Below are 19,435 nucleotides of genomic sequence, written 5' to 3' on the forward strand. Positions count from 1 at the left end.
TTCTGCAGTCTGTGTTTTGCAGCTCTCAGTGTTTTTCCAAGCCTATGCAAAGCTTGTAGTTGCCACAGTATAGAGCAGAACTTGATGGATGTGCTGCATAGAGTTGAGGAGGAGGAATATGGTTCTCTTGACTCTACCGTCTCAATAATCATACTTTATGTTATCAATAATGTCGTATGGTGAGAGGAAAGACTCTCACTTAAGGAGGGAAAAACATTAAAAGACCAGGCTTAGGCCAAGCAAATAAATTGTATTTGACTTACAGCTAGCTTAAAAAGTTATGTAAACACAGGTGTAGTAGGTATACTGTTAAACCTTAGCATCAACATCTTAGAGGATAAACAGCTGCTCTCTTGGCAAATACAAGAACTACAACTTTTGTTTTTGTATAATACGACTCTTCCAATGAGCGAGTGCAAAGAAATTTCTTCATGCTTTCGTAATAAAATACATATTTCCCAGGAGTACAACGACAGATAACTGCAAGAGCTTGGAATCTTTTTTTTTTTTCTTTTTTTTTCCCTCTATTACCATGCTGAAGATATGAAATAAGAATTAGGGGAAAAGGTCAAATATTATAAATTTATTTTGGGACATATATATTGCAACCTCTGTGGAAGCTTTTGAAAATTCAGGCAAAGATCAATACACTTTCAATAAAACCTTTAAACTTCCAATAAAACAATATTTTGAACATTATATATATATATATTTATATATACTTTTAATTAAAGGGAGCATTTTAGCAGGATTTGCTTGTTTATACTGCATTCCTCTGACATAGCTCTTTCCAGATTGAAGGGATGCAAATGAGGTAAGAATTAAGGCAAACCTAAAAGGCATGCAAATGAAGTACATTTATATCCACTGACAATACAAGCACATGTGTGGATCAGACTTAAGAACTGAGGACATCTTCCCCTCTGTCTGTCCAGTACTACTTTACAGCAGAATGGTGACATGATTTATAATAAACAGTTAACATTACCTTGGGAATTCAGTGTCACTAACATTACTCAGTCTAGGAGACACAGAGCTAGCATCAGTAAAACATGAACAATAAATAATATAATTCACTGCAGCACAGGACTGCTGCACAGGCTTCAGAGGAATGGGGTTGTTATGAAATGACATTGCACACGTCACGTTGTGGCAGTTTATTTTTATAATATATACTTTTAAAATTCTTTAGCAAATGACATTCTCATGCACACAAGTGTTTCAAACACAAGAAGCAAGTCCATTTATAGGTAGTCCAAGCAAATTTTTGTGTGTGTGTGTGTGGAAATAGCTGCAAACTGAATGGAACATTTAAACTTCTGTGCAGTCTGTGATGCATTGCACACAAGCTCATTTTTGAATGTCACACTGCAGGAGTAATACAATGGAAGGATCGCTCTTTGCAGCTTCTTTGAATTCGTCCAGTGTGATCTGGTCGTCTTTGTTCTTATCCATCTTGCTGAAAATCTTGTCTACCCGTTGCTCAGGCGTCAGACCATCCTCGTTCATCTTCATCATTATCACAGTGCCCACCATTTTGTAGATGGCCTTTGGAAAGAAATCAAATAGAAAATTCAAAAAATTAAGTCTTAGATGTAATAAATGTGTTGATGTGATCAAATTCTGGGATTAAATTTGAACAATAAATTGATTGTCAGTTCCCCTATGGATTTGTTTTCCTTTGAATCTGATACCCGTTGACTTAAAACAAGGAAGAATAAGTGTTTCACTTTTTTTTTTTTTCAAATAGATTTTTTTTTTTTACTGGTGGTTGCACTTTGCAGACTGGAATGAATTTCTTTGTTCCTGTGTTTCATAGTACAAAACTGTTGTAACTTGTTCTCTGGATCAACTGTTTATTTGGTTTTTAGTCACCTTATTGAACTATTTTACATAAATTCTGAATAATCAGTTTTAAAAAGTGTCTCCTTTCAGCAGCGTTCTGTGTGCACATGTGAGCAAAATTTGCCACTAACCACTGTGGCTAGTATCCAACAGATGACAAAGGAGGTAAACTTTACGCTGTCAGTTATATAGTATGGCTCTCTTAAATCTTGGCGCCCAATCTGCAAGAGCTCACTCAAACTGCAGCGGGTTGTTTGTCCTTGTAAGTTTCTGCAGTCATTTGAAGGTAATCTCCAAAAAGGCTGAGCTACAAAACAATAATTTCATGGGTGTCAAGTGATTTTCAGATGGACTTTGTAAATCCTTTGCTGTACTGTTCTTACAGTTAATCTGTTCCTCGGAAAACAAGTTTACCTCTGGATATGTAAAGGCTTATATGCACACGTGATCTCTGTGATTCTCAGATTACATATCTATTAAAATGTTAGTTCGTGTGTATCGCTTAGACATGAGTTACTGAGATGACGCTATGTGTCATACCTTTATAGTGATACAATGCACACAGCTTCTTGTGTGTTTCAAGTCTTTACGTGAACAAGTGATCAATTTTTTTCTAATGAACGACAATGTTAATGCATGTTGGTTGAGTGTCATGGTGACCTCACCTCTATAATTTCCAGCATTTCCACTCTCGTAATTTTACCATCACCATCCAAGTCGTACATGTTGAAGGCCCAGTTTAGTTTTTGCTCAAAACTGCCTCTTGAGGTGATGGACAGTGCACAAATGAACTCTCTGAAGTCGATGGTGCCATCTCCGTTCTTGTCGAAGGTTCGGAAGGCGTGCTGGGCAAACTTTGAAGCATCTCCGTATGGAAAGAACTGTAAAACAAAACAATAAATGGAACCGTGGGCAGTGCAAGGAAGCAAGCTGTGTATCTGCCCTCAAAAATACTGAAGTGAGGCATTTATGAAGAGCTGCTGGTAGTCTTTGTGTAAACTGAAAATAAGCAATTTGATCTTTAGCAACAAAGTGCAGTAACTGTATTAAACATATTATTGCTATAGAAAACTCTCAGTTTACAGCAAGCGATATTACGGATATATTTCATGCTAAAAGTACGTTCTCTCCAAAATTAATTGAACTAGATGAACCTTAAAATGAAGGTGGGTACAAATGAGAGATTGTACCTAATAACTGTGGTATGTAACAACAATGGTATAAAACACAGGGGTTGAATTTCATATTTTCACAGCAACTTTCAGGGGGAAGTTGTGTTTTTTGAGAAAGTTTCTATGTTTCAGTGTTGAAAATTCAATTCGGTGATATAAATTCAACCCTTTCATTAGATTACGACATCTTTAAAGAGGAGCAAAGTTCCCCCCCACCGCCCCAGCTCAAGCATCATCTTTGGCATTCTTTTGCAGTCCGTTTCGTGGACTAAAATCCTTGAAAGAAGCAATTCCTGACACATAACAAACAGGGCTGACTGAATTCTGCTCAGTGCTATAGACAGTGCTCAAAATGCTGCTTGGGACAGTGCAGTGTTAGGGATATAGTGCTCTGGGAGCCAGAGCCAAACTTAGGATCATTTTTGTCTGTTCTACCCTGCGTTTCGAACCACTTCGAAGTAGGTGCCTGACATGAGAAACTCATTTTGAGGAGCAGTTAAATTTCTAACTACTTTTATGTATTGCCTTCTATCCTCTGACTATGAAACACAGCAACCAAGGTAAATTTTAACGGCATTTTTTCTGCCTGGGACTAACCAGCCCTTGGCTTGCTGCAGCCAAGTGGATGTGTGGGCTTTGTGTTATATAACTATTAAAAAAAAAATCCACGCATACCATGAAAAATCAGGAACATATGTTCTCTCCTGCCAATGTACATAACACAAGTATATAAGATGAAAACTGAGATTCAGCTAAACACTACAGGGCTGTTCTTGTTTAATATTCATTATCAGAGAACACCACAATTGATTGTAGCATAATAAAATGTTTTAAAGGACGATAACAAGTAGGTCTTCTTTTTTTTTTTCCTCTCTCCTCCAGAAATTTATGATTTAAGGCATCTTTGAGATAGGAGTGGCTTTTCTGTGACCTAGATTCAAGAAAACATACCTCTTAAAAACGGGAGTTTTAAGTTAATGCTGAAGTTCCATTACAGTCAAAGACATTTAAATGCAATTCATAATTACATTTCTATATTTCCAGCACAATTTAACGGAGATTTTGATGCTCTCAAAATATAAATGTGCATTACTGCCAATCTGAGAGACATGTCTCTTTTTTTTCCTCCCTAAATGGTGTTAAGTATTGCATTTAATAACCTAAGTTTGAAGCAAAGATTTAAGTAGCAGCCTAAGAAGTGGGTCTACGTTTTACAGTTTCCCGTTTCCCAGTCCAGAGGTTTAACTACAAGCCCTTTCTTGCTGTGGTCAGCTATGAAAGCAGCTGAACAACATACTGAAAGATTTCATAAAGGATATGACAGCACATACAGAAATGGGCTGTGCTAATAGTCTGATTAAGTACAGATGTAAAACATGGCGAGCCAGGGAGGGCATTGAGATCTGCCTTCTCTGCTTTTCCTTTGAGGAGGCTAAATGACCACTTGGATACTGTGCTGCCTAAAAAAGCGCACAGTAACTTGCAACAAACTCATGGCCAATAAAGTCATTGCCACAAAGGTCACGTCAGGAGCCACTGTTGCACTGACATAGGGTTCCCAATCTGACAGTTTCCTCTAAACTTTTGCCTTGCTCTAATAGTGACTTTTCAGACACAATTCCGGGTAACCTTTACGTTGCCGTACAGGTATAACTGCTATATCATATTTTCCCTGGCTCAGTGGTATTACAGTTGCTACAAAATCCTCCTCTTCTCCCTCAAAGGAGAGCGACCAAGATAAAATTTTGTCTACCTCCATCAATTCAGAGTAGTGCCTGGTGTGTACTAACCCCCTAGAGGAGTACAAATCCCTGTATTACCACAGGCCTGTAGAATCTAAAACCAGAAGGGGATCAGATAAGCTGCTCTCACTTGCCAAGTATCTTTTCAGGAAGAGATGGATCATGATCGAGAGAGAGAGAGATATACCCCTTTCAGGGGTATTCTGTTCAGGTTAATACCTCTGTTAAAGTTGCTATTTGCCTTCTCATTTGACTTTTTATGGGTGAGCACCCAGCATCTAGTTCTATGCTCTTTCTGCAATAGCTGAAGAGTCCTTTAGTATTGCCTCCTTCAGAAATTGTATTTTATGTGACTGTACTCAAGCCAACTTACATTTCTTTTTTGATAATCTGAACTGATGGAGCTGTAAGTACCTCCAGATATTGATGTGGCTCTTATCTGCACTTTCTACTTTTTGACCTTTTAAAATTTTTAGACTCTGGAACAGTAAGTATGATTGGGCTCCCTGACACATGCAAAGATACATGGATTCTCTGATACATTTCACAACTGAATAAACTGCAGCTACCAGATCTCGCTGAGTTGCTTTTCTAGTGAAAATCTTAAATCTTTTGTAAAACCAAACTGTCCCATAGAAAGAAAGGCTCTTTGGTCTTAGAATTCTACCTTTGGCTGTATTAGAACAAAGGTATTTGAACGTTATCCAAAATTTAAAAGTTATTTGAAGGTTATCAAAAATCCTGCTCACTGCTTTCTCTTATCATTTACCTTACCCCTCCAACTTTTGCATCAACTACAGATGTTAGCACAGATGCTATTTAATTTTGTGTGTGTGCACGCGTGTGTGTGTGTGTGTGTGTGTGTGCGAGCGCGTGCATGTAGATACATACACACTTCTCCAGATCACTAATGGAAAGTTAAGAAGCATCTCTTGTACTTTGTAACTCTTCAGGGATTCTACTAGCTCCCCCCCCTTTTTTTTTCCTCCAGAAGTTAATGATGATTCAAAGCCAAAAAGACAATTAGGATAGTCATTTGCATTTTAAATCTGAACTGATGACTGACCTGTGGTGTATAGGTTATGAAACAACATATTTCAGAATTGCATGGTCTTCCAAATTGGTCAAAATGGTCTTCCAAATGGTTTGGTTAAGAGCCCTCAGTACTGCTGAGGATGCTGCCCGATGTTGCAGATCACTGTCACTTGGCAGCCTCTACCACAGAAAGGCAAGCAGCTAGAGGGAAATGGGATCTTCCTTTTTGCTGTTCAGAGAACCAAAAGTCACTCAGATGTTATTCTCCTGTGGTCCAGACTGTGAAGTGGTATAAACGTAGTAGAGGAACCAAAGAACGAAAATGCAAGGAAGACGCTCACCTACAAAAAATAGCAGGGAAGTGGCAGCCATTCAGAAGTACTCAAGAGCCCAAGAATCAGGAGAGGGTGTAGGAGGGGTCAGAGTCTGGAGGTAGCAAAGACCATTTCCAAATTATTCTTGGGTAAGCATGAATATATAATTACTTCTCTCATAACAAGCTGTCTCTCTGTCCTGTACCAATCTTACAGCATTTACCTCGTATAATAGGGGGAAAAAAAGCATTCCCCTAATTTTTTTTTAAGACAGACAAGCCAATGAGATTTCGCCCTTTTGAGCTGAGAAAGGCAGTATTATAGTTCAGAGCCGAGCCTTGGCACTAGCAGCCTCATTAGGTGAATGCATAGAACTGATGTCTTTTTTACTTTTTCCACTTGCCTCTAGGGAGCAAATACACTAAAAGGTCCTTCAGGAATTGAAGGTGCTCTTCTCTAGATGAGATTCTTCTCTGCTTTGTGCCTCCTGATTCCTATTATTTTTATCTCAGAACAACTAAAAAAAACATTGTCAAAACTTGTTTAAAAATCTACTTGAAGGCTTCCATTGTCTGGTTTTGAAATGATTCATAAATAAGAAATGGAGTAAAAATAAAACCAATTACAGAACAGAACAGTCCAGCTCTGGTAAAACATTATTTTACCATTAAAATATAGCGAAGCCTTAGGAATGCATACAGGCCTGTTTTCCATAAAGGCACAGACTTTTTCCTGCTTCAAAACTAATCTGAGCCAAGTGAAAATGGAAGACAGTGATCACTGGAAGACAAACACCCATTTTCGGCAGATGGAATTTGAGGGTGGTTTAGGCCACCTCATCTGGCACGCTGGCATGGGCTGAGTGAGTGATTCAAAAACAACCAGAGAAATGACTACTGGGATTTTAATAGGCCTGTTGAAGCTGGACAACTCAGCGTGTTCTTCAGCCCCCTCTGGAAACCCCAACACAGGTGATCAGCTTATATATTAAAGCAACCAATTCCCTTCTGCTGCCATGGTACTACTGAAAAACGCACACGTGCTGTGCGTATTAGCACTGCATCCTACCTTTCCCTTTTTGTCAAAACAAACAAGGCAAACTATACCCATCTGGGCTTTTTTATAAAAACCAATTCCATGGGTGACCAAATACTGGTCATTTCTTTAATTCTGCCTGTCTATTCTAATCTCTTTCCTAAGCTGTGCTTTTCCTGACTGGTTAGATTAAAAAGTCACTTATCAGCCAAATTACTGGTGTAGGAAGATGGTGTTATGTCTACAAGTAATTGGCAACTAGGGAAGGAAAAAGGAGGGGGAAAAACCAAAAAAAAAAAAAAAAAAGGCTTCCTTATTTTGTTACCGAATTCTGGAAACAAAAATGGCTTGAAGGTTCTCAGCCCCCAGAATGTGTCTTGCACATCTTTCTGATTATCTTGGGCTTTTTCAAAAGGTAATGGAATAAGAAGATTTAGTGAATAGCTTTAACAAGCTGTACCTAACTTAAGTCTTAGGGAAACTGATCAAACATCTGGGGCACTTGGCTGAAAAGCTGTGAGGCCTCTTTTACCTTTGAAGAGATGCTGGTCACAGACAACTTCGTATTACTATGCAGATCACCTTTGGGAGGGTTTTGTTAAAAAGTCCACATAAACCTGATGACTAAAGCATTAATATAAAGCAATATCAAAAGTAACACTTCCCCAAATTCCCCAGGAACAGCAGTCCAAAAAAGAAAGGGCTCTCCTTTACACTTGGTGGAGTGGAGTGGAGAGCCCCTACGGACAGGCCTGAAAGATGTTTGGTTTTTCAGGTATTGTTTCATCATGTCTGAGATGCATTTTTATTAAAAGAGAACCTCTGTGATCAAATACACAAAATTGCAATTACAATAGTGTACAGAAATCTGAACCCGCTGCCTAAATACCCAGGTGGCCCTTTGGTTACACTGATCTGAGGGAGCAGCTTCCAGCATGCGGGTGCAGAGTTGCAGCATAGACAGGGAAAAGGCAGAACTGGAGGTTAAATATGGGATATTGTCCCAGGCTTGGAGAAGACAGAGGAGGCAGCTTCAGATTTCCCCACAAACTGAAACAACCGTTTAGTTCTCAGCACTGCACACACTCTTCCAAGGGCTGAAATCCCTTAGTATTTGGACAGCAGTGCAAGGTGAGTGCAAACGCTAGTGAGAGCAGGCAGCAGCGTGAGGAGCAGCACCACGCTTGGTGGAGTCAGGACTGGACCCAGGAACTGCTGTCTGAGCGGCACGAGCAAGGAGTGCTCTGAAGTGTGGGGCCAGTGAGCAGAAACAATTCCTGCCATCAGGGGAGATGAGCTTAAATAGGACCTTGCTACCTGTTAAGACTTGAACACCTCAAGCAGCGAGCAAAAGATTAGTGCGAGGGATAGCAACTGAGAACAATCTTACACAGTTACGCTTCAGGAAGTACTCATCTCCTTTATAAGGGTTTTATTTTCTGCCTTTAATAAGGGAGCCATTCACTTGATTGATAGCCACTCAGTTCACCTTTGTGAGCAGAGAAAATTACCACTCTAAGAATCAGACAGTTTGGCTCCTGGCAGAAGCTCAGGCCAAGATTTTTTTGTAACCACTGTCTTAAATTTGAACCCAGCCATTGTAGCGCTGGTCAAGCCCCATCTTACAGATCACCAGAAACGAGAAGCCCTTTCAAGGGTAACTGGGCAACAGCTACAACAGCTGCTATCTGCAACCTCTTTGTAGAGGGACAGAATTTCAGAGTTTACGTTTTATCACTAGCTGTGTATGTCAATGTTACCATTTAAAGCCCAATCAGATAAAACAGTCACCTGTTCTGCAGAGCCACAGCTTTAAATCTGTTTGACACTACAGTACATAAATGCTAGGGATATTTCCATCACGAGATAAAGCTGTGGCGGTATTTTGGCCCCTGATAGGGAAGCTTGTAATGATTCTGGAGCTTGTTGCTGCACTTCAAGAGGACAAAGCTCCAGGTTCCTGACAGCCCTTTCAGGTGCAAACGCAGAGTCCATGAAACAAGAAGAAAGATCACTTTCTAACTCCCTCCTCTGGAGAAAATAATTGCAACAATAGATCTGTACTCCTCTACTTCACGCATTAAGGGAGGACACCTGGAAGAGATTTACAAGATCAAATTGTTCAGATCCTTCGGGAAGGTCATGCCTGCTGTGAGCCCCGGGGTGAACTAGGGTGTTGTAGCCTCTGACTGCCAGCACCTTTTTGTGCAAAACTGAAAACTAATGTAACAAGAGCATAACCAGAGCAGCACAAGAAGATGTGACAGAACAAGGAGTGTTCCCTTTTGTAAACTGTACGGTCCAGTACCTTTGTCTTTCTTTTGGAAGAGCTTTAACTACCTTGAGAATACACAGTTCAAGAGCAGGCATCAGGACAGATACACCTTTAAAACAGATGAAAACTCATTTTAAAGACTTCCAGAGAATGCATGAGTCAAGAACTGATAAGGTATAATGCATCGTTCTTATTCATCTTGAGTCTCACCTTATTCTCCAGAGTAACGTAAGTGAAAGGAATGGTTCTGACCTCCTCTAGGCCCACGGCCGGAGCAGAGGGGCCTGGCAGAGAGCATCCCTCAAAGGACGAGAAGGACGACGAGGGAGAGACCAGCTGGACTGGGCTGTGCAGCAGGAATGAGTGTGGGGTGTGAGAACCACAACATTGCCATGGTATCGGCACTGAGCATCACCTGTCAGTCCATGGAGAGAGATCCTCCAAAGAGCAACCTGAACCAGTCACATAAGGTTTCTGCTCTGAATCACGTTTCAAAGAAACTTCTCCCTTGACTGAGTGTAGGGGTAGCAGAGGGATCATTAAGCTTAAATTATTTTCATTGAAAAAGTCTTTCCAGTCCTTCCAGTAGGAAGGTTTCTAGGCCTTACTGTAATTCTCAAACTAGGCCTTTTCCTAGCTATCTTCCCTAAATATTTGGTTGAACAAGCATTCGCAGTGCCTGCCTACAAAACAGTTTTTCCAAAATGACAGCAGAGGTATGATATTAAATACCTCCCTTGCTTAAAGGTCTCAGTTTGGATGTGGAAATCCTGGACTCATCTCCCTCCGCTGTCTCAGATGAACTGAACTGGCAGCTCAGGAGAATGCTCTGGCTATGCCACATTACGGATCAGGGAATCAAGAGTTTCTAGATGGGGAATAGCTTGCATGAACTAATATTACAGGGATCAGAAAGAAAGCAAACTTTTTTTTTTTTTTAAACAAATTAGTGGTTGAAAAAGTCATTGAAGAGATAGATTTGGATTTTAGCCTTTCTCCCAGTAAATATATTTTAAAATTTGCTTTAAATCAGGTAGTTTTCACAATTCCCCTTTCCTCTCATCTAGCTCTTAAATGCTATGATACTAAGCACAATACATATTATTAACAAGGTGGGCAAATGCAAATACTCTCATTACTTCAGTTGGCATTAAACTGGACCTATGGTTGCGCTAGATTTGAAAATATTTCTTTACTATTTTTTTTAGTTCTGCCAAAGATTTTCCTCACTTATTATTCATTGGATAAGATCTTTAATGAACTGGAATATATCCAAACATTGTTTCTCAACTGCAGCCTCTCAAAGGCATTTAGAAAATCAAGGCAAAATCCACAAAGGGACACGGGTGATGACGGGTACTGAGCAATCTCCTATGTAGCCAAATGCTGTGGTCTTCCAGCACCCTAAGGCACCTACATGTTTGCTAAGGATTTCCAAGGGCTTTCCTCACACAACTCTGCTGTCTAGACTTTGGGGTCCTGTCCCCAGAGGCAATTGCCCAAAACTTACTACGCCTAAGTCCTTCTGTGGATGCTATCGCTAACTGCCTTTTAAATGAAAGGCATTTAGATGCCTAACAACCACTGATGATTCCAGTCTCAGCGCTTTCTGAGGCAGAACTTGATTGCAAAGACTGAACAGACGTTGAACGAGCACTCAGGAATTTGGCTCCTGGAAGTCGAAGTAATCCCAGAAGCTATACAGGCTTCCATTAACATTTTAATCAAATGTTAAGCAGTTTTGATCCCAGAGATGTAGACGTGCCTGCCTCTGCTCTCAGGCACAGAGTAGCACAGCAGCACGCACACGCACACACACATTTGGAGCTCATGCTTTTAATAGGGCTGGGCTGTTTTGTTCATATGCATGGAAAAACAAGCGAGGGTTACACTGATTTAACTTCATTAGTGAAACTCCAAGAGGTGGAATTGGAACACGTCTCCAAACCGTGCTAGGGGATGGGGGTCGCGCTCCCACGTGACCGACAGCACCAGGGACAGATCCAAGTATGAGGTTCAGATCTGTGGTCCAGATGCGACCCCTTTCTTCACCTTCCTCCCAGCCTCAGGCCCTCCCCACCTTGCAGCATCATTGTTTGGCAGAGAAATCCTAGTGAGAGGTCTAGGAGCTCTCGCAGTAACCATCCCGTTATGGCTCTGATCTTAATGAGGGGAAGCTACGCAGCTCCCCCTTCACATGAGCTGAGGCAAGTCCTGCACCTGACGGGGCCGATGGGGGATCTGGGTCCCTGCCATGCTGCCAGGTGAAGACAGAAGAAAATGTGCAGGTTGTGTTGGTTCTGTGAGTTAATGATGCTTGTAAAAAATGCACAGAACAGCAGCAGGGTTTTGTGGAAAACGTTTCAAATCAGAGAGTCCTGCCCACATAAAAGAGTTACATTTCCTTGGGTGTATTAACAAGACAGCTTAAAATTTTCTTTTGCTAAGCTATGGCTACTCTGCAAACAAAGCTGAAAGGAGCAACCATAGCCCTCTAGAAAACTGTCTTAATGATTAGTGAATTGCATTCCTTCTGCCTTCCCAAATACAAAGAAATGGATAAAAATGGGGCTACTATGTTTGTACCTTTTGAAATCTCAGATCAATGTATTACTTTTAGGTGCTAATGTAACCCAAGAAACAGGGAGATTATCAAAGCAGCTGGATGATATTTATTCTGGTTCATAGGCAAGGCTGCAGCTTCTGTAGATGGAATACTCAACAAGGCAATTGCACTTCTGAAGATGCATTTTTTTCTTGTATGTTAACATTAGCTCCACTGCCAGACAACGCTAGTTCAGAAGTCCGATTCATTTTTGGGTTCCTCTTATTTCTGCCTTTACTGGGGGCAAAACAGAGTCTGATTTCCTCTCCCTAGTCTCCTGTTCAACCTCTGAATGGTTATTAACTTCTCCAGCTTATTGTATATGTATCAGAGTATCTCACACTCGAAAGAAGGCCATTTTCTGGCTTGATTCTACCCTTTTTATAGTACTTCACATACACAAAATGTCCAGTGCTGAACCAGCAGATAACTGCAGGGTCTGAGCATGCAATACTATATAGGTCTGCATGGGTGTTACTGGCCAGCTTCCTTCCGAGGCTTACAATCATGTTCTTCTAGGGAGTCAGCCAAAAATAAGAGTCTGATTATATTTTGCTGAGTATCATGGAAGAGATTACCCCACAGGATTACAAGGGATCAGTACGCATGAATCTGGGTTTCAGACTGACAGGATATGGACCTGAACCTTTCAACACTGACACAATCCGTTGCTATTGCTGCACAGCAGAAAGCAGCAAGGTATTTTCTGCAGCAAAGTAAATAAAAAGAGGCATCAGGGATAAAATACTGGTTCCAGTGCAGGAAAGATTTAAAAAATGATAAATGGGCCTCAGAAAAGGACATGAGGAGAACAAAACACTGTTAAAATACTCTTTTTGAGATGAGAATTTAGGAAAGGCTGAAAAAAAAAATTCCTTGTTTCTTGTGGCTGACCTCAGAGGTGTCCTTGTACACAAATGTAACTTTTCCTAACCCAGGGCTAACCCTCAGGGTATAAGCCCACAGGCCTTTCGCCCCAGTGGATGCTCAGTCTAGTACAGCTGTTTTCTAAGCACACCTGCAGTATACAATCTTGTTACTAGAAATGTCCAGGCTAGAAACCTGCCTCCAGGCCTCAGCTGGACGGACGGTCTCCAGGCAGCATCCACTGCTGTGGGTCTCCGAAGCCTATAGGTTTCAGCAGCAGCTGAGGGCTGGGACTGAGCAAGTCACTGAGCCTCCGTAAAGTATGATCCCAAGTACCACCGAAGACCAGAGTCTAAATGACTTCTCAGATTCAGGCCCCAGTTCTCCTTGTGTAAATTGGTGATACAACCCCACCTGAGAGACATACTGTGAGGGTAAACACAATACAAGATTGCCACTGTTTCAGATACTGTAGCAGTGGGAGTCATATAACTAGCAAGAACCAGTGAGAATTGCCAAATCTCATGGATGTTTACTGCTTATGTCTCTACTCAGTAGCTTTAATGTCGTGAACGTGTAGGTATGCATAGACACATGGGGAGGCTTATGAAGTCCTTCACAGAGAGAAGAAATACTTAGAAGAGCCAGGAAATCTAATTTCTCCTCTTCAGTGGGAAAATTCACAACTTCTATAGGCGGAAGCAATATCAGAGATGTGTCTGTGTCTTTCCCAGACCTCCAAAGACAGTGACTAGCTCTTACATTATTACTGCAATTGGCTTAAGTCACCTGGTTTTGAAGACGTTTTGAGCCACTGCAGAAATATTTGGTTGAAGCATGTGCAGAAGACATAGATAAGAATTCAGGACCCGACCTTGAATCATCAATACCAGTTCCTTGCAATGTGTGAGATGAGGTTAGGCTAAGAGATCAGAGAACAGGCACATGCCCTCCTGCACCAAAGGACTTGACAAAGCAAGGCCCACAGTAAAAAAACACAAGCTATAGCCAGCATACGCTAAGGGGTTAGAGGAAGAGGGGTAAGAAAAGACAAACCACGCTTCCTCTTCTCAAACATCCATCCAGCAGGGTCTACCTCTAAAAAGAAACTTTCAGCCTGAAGAGTTAATCTCTATATTCACATTTGTGGAGAATTAGTCATTAACTAGCAGGAAATGAATCGATTTTCAATCTCAGCTTTTCTCTGATTAGATTTGGACAATGAGAAACTTAATTGAGCTGCGGTAGTACTACAGGTCAATACACTAGCAGATCAGTTATTACCCTGTGATAACAAAAAATCTTCAGAGAGAATCGCTGTCAAAACAATTAGCATTACTAGTGCATTACACCAGGACTAGGGCTGATCAAATGTTATTTCTCTTTGATCTTCCCTAAGCCAGCAACAGCACTGGAACACTTTATTTATTTTAAGTTTGGCACAGTCTTCCTCTACCCCAAGGTCAGTGATAGCGCAGGGCTATAACAATGTCAGGATCTTGCTGTGCTGTAACTATGCCCCACTCTAATTACAACGTCCTTTTTCGTGACACCATGTTATCTCTTTAGGAATCTGGGAACATACCAGATGGAAGATACACTGATCTGGGACAGTTCTTTTTTTTTTTTTTTTTTTTTTTTCCTTTAAAGATCATCTGACCCCTTTTTACTTCTGAAAAAGGCTTTATTTTCCCAGGGAGTTTTGGCTCTGAAGGTTCAGAGTGTTAACTTGAATAGGGAGCCTACTGTGTTGTCGGAGTCCTTAGTGCAAATTTTCCAAAGAAACAGGACTATAGAAGCATCAGTAAACGTTATTTCCAGCCAAAAGGGGTTATGAAACACAAGTCACTGAAGTCTGAGATGACCGTATTATGAATATATAGCAGAAACTGCCAAAGATTCTTGTGTCTAAAATATCTGACTGCCTCAAGAACTTTAACTTATATAGCCTCCTAAAATTCTTACACAGGATGGAGTCATTATAGCTCACTACTGCAGAAGGGGAACTGTAATAAAAAAGGAAAATAGCTGGGAAGCTGGTAGCTGAGAGGATCAGAGAGCTGAGCATCGGAACCTCGAGATCCCAAGGCTTGAACAATGCTCACACAGTAAGACTGTTTCCAAGTGTCACTCAGCGAGCGCTAAACTTCAGAATCAGTGACTGATGTCCTTTGCTCGATACTGAATGCAAAACCTGTGAGTTCAGGAGTTACCAACAAATAGCCTTAGCTTCTGGGGAGAACCATCAATTCTCTTATAAGCACAGCTTGCTACAGTGAATTAGGAATTGGTGGACTCAAATATCTTCTCCAGCAAATATCTTCTCCTTTGGTAGGAGAGCAGTCCATAAACCTTTCAATCCAGGGAAGGAAAATGCAACCTGAAGTCAGGAAAGACCTAAGGAGCGGGGAAAGATCAAAGTAGTATGAAAGTGCCAGGCAGGAACCTGGCATCAGGCAGTCAAAGAGAGAAAACGGAAAGAACTGACTGCCCAGCAAACCAGTGCACCCTGCTGCTAGGTGCCGTCACAGGCTACAAAAAGGAAACCCCTGCCTGGACCTCCAGACACACACACCTAGCACAGGTGCCGACACAGACAGGTCCCAAAAGGACCGGAGGCTAAATAGCTGGACTACAGCCACAGTTCCTAGATCAGTTAGTATGCAGCTGTTATGTGCGCACATAACCCCCATCTTTGTCCCCTTGTACTCAACCAGTCCTAGGGGATGGACTGACAACACTTCTTTCTTGCTCGGTACCCCAAACCTTTAACAATGCCTAAGGGCTACTTAGAGTTAACTACACAGAGTCCTTGGGAACCCACATGGGTGAAGTATAATAGATAAGGGGCTGATGTGCAATGACTTGGCAACATCCTTTTTTCCTCCACTATCCCTTAGCCTGAGGTGCATCCTATTGACTTTTACTTTCAGTACTGAGTTTGAAAGCAATCCAACAACCCACAGAGGGACTGTCCTAAAATGAAGTTTCCAATCACTTCAAATTGGAAACAGGCCCACACTTCTAACTACCGCAAGATCTATCCCAAAGCCTTTCTTTTGCAATGACGCTGCAGGCAGCTGTGTTTTCAGGTTTGTTCTGAACACTTTGTACAGCCCTACTTAGGAGATTCATCCATCTGTAACCCTTCCAGTTCTGTTCTTACGAGGACCAGTAACAAAAAAGAAGGACTTTTGAAAACAGTTTCAAAATTCCCACTTTTCAAGATAATGCCGTTTCTTCCACATCTAGGCCATCTCTTAACAAATAAACCTTTTAAAAGGGCATTGTCAAGACTTACAAGCCCAATTTTATACAAAATCTTTGAAATACCAGCATTCTCATGCAAAAGATCATCTATGTCTTGTGAAGGAAAGCATCAACGGAGTGAACTAAATAAGTTCTTACTTAGGAAAAGTATCTTGGAAGACATCAGCATTAAGCTCATTGAGGTTAACCAAAAAAAAAAAAAAAAGGTTTTATTTGTTGTGTGAAGTATTGCGCACCCTTGCAGCTCCATGTGAATACTACTACTATTACTGTTGTTATTTGTAGTCATGATATCTAGGAATTTTGCCTGAGTAGCATTTGGATAATAACTAGGGCATGACAGAGGGAAAAGTCAGTGAAAGGAGCCTGGAAGACTTCCTTTTTCCAGCCTGAATCCAGTGGATTTTCCTAAGGACGGAAAAGGAGAAGGGAATGGCACAGTCCATTGTGTCAGCCTTTGGAACTAAGCAGACATACCGGCAGGTCTACAATGAACAACAGGTCTCCAAAGAGTGACAGCTCTTGGGTACGCTGCTCCCTGGTTTATTAGCTCTATAGATCAACGTTTCTAAGGGCAAAGGACCTTGAACAAAGGCTTTCAAAAGGATGAATGGAAGGTTATAAAGGAACATTCTTCCCTGTTTTAAAGGTGCAAGAAAAGGAAAATTCTCACTGTACACATTTTTTTTAGTCTATTATGTAGTTTGACACCTATAGAAACAAAGAAGAAAGAAAACTCCCTGTGGGCCATACAGATCTCTGCTTTCATACAGAGATGCCATCCCCCTGGGTATGTTGTTGCTGTACTAGCACTGACCATACTCATCAGTGCAGGCAAACTGTGGATATTGATACTTGCGATTCTCAGTATTAGACATTTCCAAAAGGCTTCTGCTTTTTAGGCAACTGGCCAGCTAAAGAAGATAATTTCATCCTGCAAAGTACAGTTTCTCCACAGTTTCATCCCTCTGAGTCCAGTAATTTCTTGGGGAGTGCAGACTTCTGCAAGATTAGCTTAAATGAACCAGATGTATAGCAGGGGAAAACTACCCCACAGATTCTGCCTCCTCAGTACCATAACTTTGTATTATCACATTCCACAGGCTTTCTATGGTTTTATCCACTCTTCCAGGTATCACACAGGACCACAAGGGCCCACTTTAGAGAAATCTGTAAATGTATTAGTACAAACTGGAGCATACTGTTTGTTGATTAAAAGCACTGGAAGCGAAGGCAGGGTTGCCCTTCTCTCCTGCATCTGCCTGCTGGATGCCAGCGTAATGAAGTGATCTTCAGTAACTCAAATCATTCAGCACATGGTACCTTTGAATTTCAGCTCCTTTTTGCCATCAGAAAACGACCATCACACACATTGCACCGAGGCAGAAAGGCGTCATGAATAGCCTCTTCTGTTAAATTAGCCAGCTGAGTTTACTGCCTGCTTGGTCCCTTTAAGATCTTATAATTATTCATATACTCAGTCTACAACTGACTTAACTCTAGAATGCAATAAGACCTGCCATATAAAAGGATAGTGTAAAACAAATTCTAAAAACTGCAGAGAATAAATGAACTTTAAGTAAAAATGATTTTTAAAAAGGTAAACCAAATATACCAATAAAATACATCAATATGAACCCTTTAAAAAGTTCCTATCCATGCCTGTTCTTTAGCCTCCAGGATATATCACTGCATTCACTATCTGACACCACTGTAACGACTAAAGTTTCAATAACATAATTTAGGATTCAGCTGAAAAGGAGACAAAATAAAAGACACTTAAACAACACACTTTTCTAGTGTTGATTCCTTGCTGCTTTATTTATCACACAGACTTAGCATAGCTGCATGTTCTCCTTCTGGTTAAATTACCCTCTGCGCACCAGGACAGCTGAAGACATCCATGACACTTTAGCTGCACATAAAATTCTGAGAACGATAAATGTAAAATTAATGTCTTCAGTGTAGCGGTGAATACAATTTTGTTTCAAAATCAGATCCCTATGAATTTTTCCCCTCAGCTACAAAAATTCTGTAAGAACTGTAAACCCCAACCAAATCCACTTGCAAGGAGCAAAATACAAGACAATTTACAGACAAGGCAAAGCGTATCTGGAAGGATGCATCAAAATCAAAGTTTCTCATTAATAAACATTACTGCCAAAATATGCTCAGAAACATAGACTGATGCAATTTGAACTGCCCAGCAGTATAATTATGGTAACTAGCTCACACTGGGGAAAAACTGTTGCTTTTCCCCACTAAGTAATGGATATGAGTAATATATTTGACTTTTCCCCCCAAGTATTCTGGTAATCATGTTAAAAAAAAATCAGGTTGTAGGCTTTCTTGAATAAGTAACAACAACTGCTCCATCTTTAGCAAACATACAGTAATAGGAGAACAATAACAATAGTAAAAAAGAGTTCAGTATTGGGGTGGGAACTGGAAGGAGGATATGTGGCTTTGGATAAGCTAGCTCTTTTATCTAATGGGAGCAGCAGATCCCGTAGTCAACAGGGATGAATAAAAAAACCTATAGGCATTTATAGTAGAATAATAAAATGACTAAACTGCTATGCAGCCAACTGCTTGCCAGAGGATGCTGGTTTGTGCTTTCCAAGAGGGATCCTCCCAGGATCATTGTTCTTGGTGATGTCACTTCCCCGAACACCCTTTTATAGGTTATAGCTGGAAGATATGGCCCAATTCCTGACATCCTCAAGTCCCTCCAAGTCTCCTCTATGAGTTGACTGCATATAATGCTCTGCAGGGATTAGTTACTTCTGGGGGAACAGTAATGCCATTTATTTCACACATATTTGATAGACTTACATTTCATACCAGATATAATTAGGGATGAAAAATAATGAGCTAATTCTATTAAAGTGTTAAATTATCAAATAAAAATTCAAAATCAAGAAGATGAGAGTAACACAACAAAGCTGCATCTTGATCGGCTACCACTAATACAGAAGTAACAAGTAGACATCCTCTCTAGCATGTGGGCTTTTCTGAATTTGTCCTCCTATTGTGTTCCTTCTTCCACACACTCCTGGCTTAGAGAGTATTCGTGATGGTCAAAGGTTTGTCAAACCTCTAAAGACTTTAGAAACAATCTATCAATCATCAGAGGCATTCAATGAACAACCACTGCGTTAAGCAACCTGTCTCTAGAATGCAATTGGCTTTCACAAGACTACACGTGACATCTTATTTAACACATGTGACAGAGCTGGCATTTTGTCAGTTTTAGAGTTCATGCTCTCGTAAAA

The 19,435-nt window shown here is 40.7% G+C and overlaps 1 protein-coding gene across 2 annotated transcripts in view; it reads right to left on the reverse strand.

The window, feature by feature from the left end:
- Nucleotides 1-563: 563 nt before the first annotated feature.
- The window catches only part of VSNL1 (visinin like 1), a 93,180-nt gene continuing 74,308 nt past the window's right edge, over nucleotides 564-19,435 (reverse strand). For both annotated transcript variants that reach the window (XM_068937131.1, XM_009680544.2), the window contains exons 3-4: nucleotides 2,511-2,726; nucleotides 564-1,548 (exon numbers count right to left, since the gene is read on the reverse strand). In XM_068937131.1, coding sequence (XP_068793232.1) covers nucleotides 1,351-1,548; nucleotides 2,511-2,726 — 414 coding nt within the window. In that variant the 3' untranslated portion in view covers nucleotides 564-1,350. The remainder of the gene's footprint in view (nucleotides 1,549-2,510; nucleotides 2,727-19,435) is intronic.

Source organism: Struthio camelus, chromosome 3, assembly GCF_040807025.1.
Source record: "Struthio camelus isolate bStrCam1 chromosome 3, bStrCam1.hap1, whole genome shotgun sequence".
In the NCBI taxonomy this organism is placed as follows: domain Eukaryota; kingdom Metazoa; phylum Chordata; class Aves; order Struthioniformes; family Struthionidae; genus Struthio; species Struthio camelus.